Source organism: Corvus kubaryi, unplaced genomic scaffold (genome assembly GCF_017639235.1).
Source record: "Corvus kubaryi isolate FWS band 111438036 unplaced genomic scaffold, C.kubaryi_AGA036_p1.0 36999, whole genome shotgun sequence".
In the NCBI taxonomy this organism is placed as follows: Eukaryota; Metazoa; Chordata; class Aves; order Passeriformes; family Corvidae; genus Corvus; species Corvus kubaryi.
In genome coordinates this window covers 35,551-43,816 of record NW_024581005.1, presented here as the reverse complement: position 1 = coordinate 43,816, position 8,266 = coordinate 35,551, and the positions used below count along the sequence as shown (strand labels likewise).

General features: G+C 61.0%; 1 protein-coding gene across 2 annotated transcripts in view; it reads right to left on the bottom strand.

Annotated features, from left to right (window-relative positions):
- The window catches only part of LOC121660918 (protein-arginine deiminase type-1-like), a 21,564-nt gene that overhangs the window by 12,736 nt on the left and 562 nt on the right, over window positions 1-8,266 (bottom strand). For both annotated transcript variants that reach the window (XM_042020512.1, XM_042020513.1), the window contains exons 2-11: window positions 6,172-6,346; window positions 5,649-5,718; window positions 4,275-4,336; window positions 3,429-3,546; window positions 3,225-3,350; window positions 2,454-2,629; window positions 2,271-2,374; window positions 1,489-1,612; window positions 859-966; window positions 622-773 (exon numbers count right to left, since the gene is read on the bottom strand). In XM_042020512.1, the coding sequence (XP_041876446.1) occupies window positions 622-773; window positions 859-966; window positions 1,489-1,612; window positions 2,271-2,374; window positions 2,454-2,629; window positions 3,225-3,350; window positions 3,429-3,546; window positions 4,275-4,336; window positions 5,649-5,718; window positions 6,172-6,346 (1,215 nt within the window). The remainder of the gene's footprint in view (window positions 1-621; window positions 774-858; window positions 967-1,488; window positions 1,613-2,270; window positions 2,375-2,453; window positions 2,630-3,224; window positions 3,351-3,428; window positions 3,547-4,274; window positions 4,337-5,648; window positions 5,719-6,171; window positions 6,347-8,266) is intronic.

Genomic DNA, 8,266 nt, shown 5'->3' with positions numbered 1-8,266 from the left:
ATTTCCCGGATGCACGGATGTATCCCAGTATTTCCCAGGAATACACCTCTAGGCCACGTCCATCCCTCGGGATCGCTGCACTCCGCGCCCCGCTCTGCTCGGGCACCTTCGGGTTTAGGTTTTCCCCACCCCCGACATTCCCAAATCCCTCCTTCCTGGGGTGCGGGGGCGAGCTTTCCTCGGCCAGGCGGCAGCGGGGAAATGGGAGGGCGTTAATTAAACGCCGGGCGCTAATCAGCGCCGGCCGGAGCCCCGGGGAGGGCTCGCTGCTGCTTTTCCCGACAATGCCGTCCTTTGTGGCGGCTCCGGACGGAGCTTTGCTCCCCCGGCGCCGCCAAGCGCCGCCCGCCCCGGGCACAACAATAATTCCCAGTCATCCCGGATCCCAGCCTGTCCCGGATCCCCCGCTGCTCGCCTCGAAAGAGCAAATCCGAGAGCCGGGACGTGCGGGATTGGGGCGAAACGGGGCGAAAACGGGAGCGGCGGGGGGGTTTGTAGGGCTGGAGGCACAGCCGTGGGGTTTGCTGGTGAAATCTGGGATCTGATGGGGATTGGGGCCCGGGGTCCGCTCCGGGGAGGGTTTCGGGGCCGGCCCGCGCTGCACAGGGAGGGGCGGCTCACCAGGGCAGGGGGCTGCCGATCAGGATCCGTCCCAGCGGGTACTCCTTGCCCCGCACCGTCACCGGCGGGCTCACGTCCAGGTTCCCGAAGGAATCCAGGCTGGTCACGCTCTTCCCGGGGGGCTCCCGGGTCACGTAGCCGAAATCCGGGCCCTGGAAAAGAGGGAAGCGGTGCCAAGGACCTTCCACGCGGGCGGGTTTTGGGGCGGAATAAGGGGATTTCAACGCAAGGGCGCACCAGGATCTTCTTGAAAGCAAAATCCTTCAGGCCTCTGTTCCGGGGAGAGTCGAAGACCACGGGGAAGGTCTTGTGAGGAGCTTCCACGTAGCCGAACTCCAGCTCATCCTGTTTTGGGAAGGAGAAGAGGAGAAGGAGGAGGAGGAGGAGAAGGAAGGCTTTGGGGGGTGATAGCAATCTCCACGAGGGATGTGGGGAGGGTGGGGCGAGCCTGGCAAAGCCCAGCCTAAACCAGTGGGGAGGCTCCTGCCCGGCTCTCCCGGGGTGACGCCGCAGCCAGCGCGTCCTCCTGGGGTTCCCCTGGCACTGGGGACCCTCCTGGAAAGCCCCGTGGGGTCCCTCCTGCACTGGGGTCCCTCAAGCCGTGGCCCGTGGGGTCCCTCCTGCACTGGGGTCCCCCTTGCCATGGGGTCCCTCTCCCGACGAGGTCCCTTTCCCGGTGCCCCGCTGCGTCCCCGGTGCCAGGCCAGGCTCCCTGGGCACTGTCCCCGTCCGTGCCACCACTCCCTCTGCCTCAGTCCCGGTTCCCCGGTTCGCTCCTGGCATTCCAGGCGCTCCCCAAGCCACAGGGGTGACCCCGGGAGCCCGTGAGGGACCCCGAGAGCCCCGCGTGAGGCCGGCGTGGCTGACCTGGATCCAGCGGTCGCTGCGGGTGTCCTGCTCCGAGCACACGGTCAGTTTGCAGTTGGCTTTCCTCAGCAGCGCCCGCAGCCCCTCCATGAAGGCCTCGTTGGAGTCCGAGCCCTGCTTGATGCTGGGGGGACGGGCAGGGACTGGGGCTGCGAGGGGATCACGGCGAGACCCCACAGCCCCGGCCCCGCAGCTCGTTCCTCGTTCCTGAGCACCCCGGGCAACGCTCCTGCCTGGGATTGGAGCTGGAGAGGGAACTGCAGCCTTTCTCCTCGGGATTTAAACGCCCTGGGCAACATTCCTGAATGGGATTGGAGCTGGAGAGGGAACTGCAGCCTTTCTCCTTGGGATTTAAACACCCTGGACCTGGAGAGGGAACTGCAGCCTTTCTCCTTGGGATTTAAACACCCTGGACCTGGAGAGGGAACTGCAGCCTTTCTCCTTGGGATTTAAATGTCCCTGATCTGGAGAGGGAACTGCAGCCTTTCTCCTTGGGATTTAAACGCCCTGGACCTGGAGAGGGAACTGCAGCCTTTCTCCTTGGGATTTAAACACCCTGGGCAACATTCCTGAATGGGATTGGAGCTGGAGAAGGTCCTGCAGCGCTCCTCCTTGGGATGGAAATGACTCCCACAGTGCCAGCTGGCTCCCTTCCCAAATACTCCCAGCAGGGAATGCCCAAACCCTGGCTCACCGACGGCTACCACTCAGCCCGGAAGGGTCGGGAACTCCTCCCTGGGGCATCCCCCAGGGCAGGACATCACGGGGGACACCCCTCCTACCTGCACACAAACACCTCCAGAGGCTGCTGGGTGTTGGGCGTCATGATCCAGGGCGCCACGCGGAAAACCACGGTGTCCGTGAAGATCGGCGTGCCCGGGGAATCCTGCCGGGGCCGGGACAGAGCTCGGGAACTCGGCCACGGCGGGGTTCAGGAGGGCGTGCGTGGGGCCGAGCTCCCGTACCTTGTGGGGCACCTCCAGCAAGCTGGCGCTGAAGGACACGAGGCCGGAGAAGCCCCTGTCGGGGAACGCCAGCCCCTCCACGTAGAAGGTGCTGTCCCCGAGGCCGGCGCGGTCCAGCACGTAGGAGAGCTTGTCCGGCCCCAGCACGGGCTTGTAGTGCGGGTGGGAGTCACCGCCTGCAGAAAGCCCCAGTTCCCAGCCCCGATTCAGCCGCGGGCCCGCAGCGGGGCCACGCCGGCAGCAGGAGGAGGTGGCCGGTGCCAGAGGGCGGCAGAGGAGCGGGCGTGCCTCCTCCTCCTCCTCCTCCCTGGGAACACACTTGGCCTCGCCGGCACCAAGAGGGCTCCGTCCCCTCGGGTCCAGCCCTTTCAAGGTGCGTGGCTCCGGCTGAGCATCTAATGATACCCTTGGCTCCCCTGACCTGATTTTCGGCGCGGAGCTGCCAGGGATCCGACTGTTCAAAGGCGAAGGGCACTGCCCCACGGGATGGGCTGCTTGGCTGCCTGGATCCCTGCCCGAGCCAAAACAGCGCTGGGAGCCGCGTGGGGGTTCCCGCTCCATGGGAACGCCGGAATTCCAGCACCCTCGCTGGGAAAAGCCTCTTTGGAGCCTTCTCCCCCTTGATTTTTCCCCATGCAGCCCCACCTTGTGCCACAGCAGAGGGGCTTTGGGGGTAAAGGAGCGTTTACAGCACATTGGGGTGCCCCAATGAACAAACCCTGTGGGGCCGGCTCACCTGGGGGTCCTGCAGGAGAGGGGGAAGGTACTCACGGGTGGCGTGGAAAACCCGCACTTTGTCCGCGTCGGTCTCGGGGACGTGCAGCACCACCTGGTACTCGGCAAAGACGGCGCTGGGCCCCTGGGTCCGCAGCAGCATCACGGACATGTCCTGCAGGTCTGGGGCACACGGGGGACACGGAGGGAGGGGATGGAAGTGGGAAAGCCCCCAGGGAGCCCCTCAGGATCGCAGCCTACCTGCCGGCGTCCGTATGTCCGCCTGGCCGCTGTCCGTGCCCCCCGCGCCGGGGCTGTCCCGGTCACAGTTGACCAACAGCACGGCCCCTTGTCCATCCGGGCCCCACGTCCACTTGGCCTGGAGGAGAAGCACCAAGAGAGGACGGGAGCAGCATTTCCCCCATCCCGGGCCGAGGAAAGCCCCGCCGGCTCGGAGGGGAGCCCGGCCACGCAGCGAGGAGACGCCAGCGCCGCTTCCAACCCGCTCCACTTCCCAGCAGCCGCTTCCAGCAGGGCCTGCACCGACTGCTCCCAGATCTTATCTTCCAACGAGGCTGGAGGCGCCTTCCAGCCTCGCCTGGACACGGCTGCAGTGCTTGTGGAAGCTCAGCCCATCTCGATAGCCAATTTGCGCCACCGATCGGGCTGCGGTTAATTAGCCCGGCTTAAGTGCCTGGGCTCATGCAGATGTGTGGCCAAAGGGGGAAATCTCCTGCTGCTTGCCAAACTCATTTAGCGGCACCTTTGGGGCCCAAAAAGGAAAAGAAAAATAGAAAAGAAGAAGCAGAAGCAGACGAAGATGAACATGAAGATGAAGACGAAGAAGAAGGAGGAAAAAAAGAAAAAGAAAAAGAGAAAAAGAAGGAGAAGGAGAAGGAGAAGGAGAAGGCCGAGTGTTTTCTCCTGTGGGATCCTTGGTGCCGGGCTGGAGCCGCGGGAGGTTTTGGCGTGGAATAGGCTGAGGATCTGCCGGGTCGTTTCCCTTACGCAGACACCGCCCAGCTCCCTCTCCCTCCTGGAGATGTTCCAGGAAGAGGCTGCGAACGGATCCGGCCTCCCAGCAAAGCTCTCGTCTTTTGACTCTACCTTGTCCTTGCCTTTGCTCTTCACTCGGCCACTCCGGCTCACGTCCACGTCCAGGGACATGTCTGGAACAGCAAGAGAGCCACGGGCAGGGGGATGAGCTCTCGGTGCCGCTTTGGGCTCCTCCTCAGCTCTGTCCACGAGCGACCCCACACCAACCCCACCTTTGCGCCCCAAAGCTGCTCCAGACCCAGCAATTCCAAGCGTGACAAGAAAATCCAACCCAACGGCTTTCCCACGACTTTCCCTCTTTGATCTCCAGCTGTCTCCTCTCATTTTGGTTCCCCCAGCAGGGACATTCCCCACTTCTTGGCAGATATTACATTTTCATGGTGGATTTTACGTTTTCATGGAATATTTTACCTTTTCATGGAATATTTTACCTTTTCATGGAATATTTTACGTTTTCACCGATTTCCTTTCGACTGTTGTGTTTTCCATGAAGCCAAAACGCGGCAGAGGCACACAAACGTGTTTTTGCCATGGCTGAGTGAGCTCCTAAATAATTCCTAGGGAATCTGAGAAGGGCTTTCCCTCACAGAGCTCTTCTTGCCTGAAGTTCCTGCCTCTGCTGCAGGGATCTGCCAGCGCCCTCATCCAAACCCCACCTCAGTCCTAACCCAAGAACTCCTCCGGATGGGACACACGGCGTGTGGAAAACACAGGGACTGAGGCAGAGCTTGTCCTTTCCTCGGCACAGAGAGGAGGACATGGAAAAGCTGGAAGGGAAACTCTAAACCTAACCAAGAGAAGAACATTGGGAAGGCAAAATCCCTGTGGCCAGTGGTAGCCCCAGACAGCTCCAGTGGGGCCCATCAGCCACGGGACGTGGGAAACCTTCAGCCTGTCCAGGGGCAGCTTTGGGAGGCGTAGGCACGACTCGAGGACACAGGAACGCCTCAGAAAAATCCCAAATTTAGGATAATTAATCCTTCCACGTGGAGGGTTCTGCATCCAGACTGGTTGTCTGGACTCCCTCTGCGGCCAGCAGGGGAAAGCAGGCACTTGGAGGGAATGATTCACCTCATCCCAGGCTCCTGAAACAGAACTCTAAAGCAGGTCAGGCACCGCTGTGGTGCCGATTCCTCTCCCCTCGCTGCCGCGAAGGGCAGAGCTGGGGGAGAAGATCTCCCGTGGATCCTTTTCTCCCAGAGGCACAGCCTTGGCAGGCCGAGGAGGACGCTCCGTGCGCGCCGCGGGCGGGGCCGCGGCCCAGCCTCCGTCTCTTGTGCGCCATATAAGGCAGCGTAATCACGTTTTAATTATTTCCCTCTTCCTCGTCAGCATCGGTGAACACCCAAACCTTTATTGCGTGTGGCCCCCAAGGAATTCCACCCTCGTGGATCCCAAGAGATGAGGATTTCATGGGGCACCTACCGACACAGGTGAGGTACAGCCAAGCCACCGCCAGCTCGTTGCCCTCCCGGTTGTAGTAGGAAATCTTCACCTGCAGAGACATCCCCACGCCGTGACCCACATCCCACCGGGCTGGCGGCATCCCCGCCCTCCCAGGAGCCCGGAATGAGCTGCCTGGGAAGGGCCCCACAAGGATCAGAGTCCAGCCCCTCCTGCCCAGCCAGCCGGGAGGTTCATCCAAGCCATCCTCCATTAACCACGGTTCTCCAAGCCCTCTGTGAAAATCGGGCACGGCAAAAGCCCAGCTTGGGATATCTTTTGTTGCCTGGCACCGACTTTTGCAACCGCCACAATGTCATCGTCAGAGCACCGAGTGGGATCTTCTCCTTCTCGGTTTCATTTCTCCTCAGTGACAGTTACGCAATTCTGCTCGAGTTCTTTCCCCCGAAAACCGCCCTGGTGTCAGCTTCACTGAGAAATCCTCGAGCTTTCCCAGGAAGTTTCCCTTATTTCCCCCACTTCTGGCACTCGAAAAGCACCTGACCTGGTTGTCGTCGATGGTCCTGCTGGTGCTGTCGATGGTCACCACCACCTCGATGTCGGGATCCAGGGGCCACCTGGAGTCGGCCGTGGGCTTTGTGGCGGGGCTGTGGATCATGTGCACCGTCACCGCCGGCGTGGCGTGCACGTCAAAGGACGCCGCACCCCTGGGGGTGGACCTGGAACACACCGGCCTTGGGTCAGAGACCACGGGAGCCAAATCCCGGAACCCGGAATTAAATCCCAGCCACGACTGGGTGGGAAGGGCTCCGAGACCATCCCTGGCTGATGAAATGTGTCCTCACGGTGTCACACGTGGTATCTCTGCGGTGGCGTTGAGCAAGCACGGCTCCCGCTGCAGCTCCGGCACGTCCGGCCGTGGTCAATCCCACGTCCGACCTCACTCCACAACACAACAAAACCCCCAAAACTCCAGCATCCCGTGACAAAACCCCGATGGGGGCGAGCCAGGATCATTGTAACGCCAGCCATGCGTGGGGATGGCTGTTGTGGGGCCATCCCGTGACGCGGGGGATGCTCGGGCTGGAGCGGAGCCTGGAGCTGGGCACGGAGCGCCGGCGCCCGGCTCCGTGACATCCTCGGGAGCCTTTGAAGTGCTGCTCCCTGCTCATTACAGCCGCTCCATCCCGGCAGCTCCGACCTGCTCCCGGCTCCCCCGGCCGCATCCCAAGGGGAGCGAGGTGGGAAACTTCACCAGCGAGAACATAAAACACAACATCAAAACCCCGCCGCGGCAGATTTCGCCCCGGTGTTGCTCTTGGCACGGCGTCGCCGGTGCCTGCAGCGGCTTGTGAGGAGATGAAAGCATCGCCCGGGCTTGGCTTGGCTCCCCCAGCAGGGACGTCCCCACTGCATGGCAGATTTTATGTTTCCATGGCAGATTTTACGTCCCCATGGCAGATTTTACGTCCCCATGGCAGATTTTACGTTTTCACCGATTTCCTTTCGACTGTCGTGTTTTCCACGAAGCCAAAACGTGGCGGAGGCACAAAAACGTGTTTCCACCTAGGAAATCTGAGAAGGGTTTTCCCTCACGGAGCTCTTCTTGCCCCAAATCCCGCCCCCATCACTGGGGGATGAGGGATCCCGCGGGTTTGGGGCCGTTTGCTGAGGGTTTGCGGCCCTCCCACCTCAGGGGGCTGCCGGATCCCCAACAGGCTCCACGTTCTGCCCCAAACAGCCCAAAACTCCGTGCATCCATCACTAAATTCCCCCCAGCTGGTGCTCCCCAGGAATGAAATGATCCCATTTTTTCACTGGAAGAGCCTCCATCAGCTGCTGTTTGGGACCACGGCTCAAATTTGTTACCAAGAAGCCAAATTAGCCCATTTGGGGGCTCTGGCTCCGTGTTTAAATAGGGCTGAGAGGGCTTTGAGGACAAAAAATTGCAGGTATTAGGTTTTCTATATTCCCATCTGAACGAGGGGGGGAAATGAGGCAGTTTTGGGGCAGCCAAAGCTCTCTGAGGGGGACGGTGGCACATCCTGGGCCGGCCCCAAGACACCATCCCAGTAATTGCGATGCCGACTGGCTGGGGCTGTGCTGTCTGTCATTAGAAATGTGATTTATTAAATAATGACACTGTAACAGCAGCGTAGGCACGGCCTCCTATCTGCCCAATAAACCTCCCCATGTTTCATTCTGGAAAAATCCCTTTTCCCGGCCCTGCCCGTGCACGGCCGCCGCTGGATTTTCCTCTGCCCGAGCCACGCGCTTCATTCTCGCTCCCGTTTTAGTTCCGAGTTGCTCGGCTGGAATTGCTCTTGCCCAATGTTCTCAGAGCCAGAAATAGACCCGGGCTTAGCCGGGGTGTGCTCAGGCTTTGTCTCCGAACCATCCCGGCCCGGCTCCGCCGCGATGCCTCAAGCCAATGTCCCTCCTTTGGATGAGCTCCCTGTGGGGCATCATCCCCAAAAATGAGCTCCCTGTGGGGCATCGTCCCCAAAATGAGCTCCCTCTGGGATTTCATCCCCAAAAATGAGCTCCCTGTGGGATTTCATCCCCAAAATGAGCTCCCTCTGGGATTTCATCCCCAAAAATGAGCTCCCTGTGGGGCATCATCCCCAAAATGAGCTCCC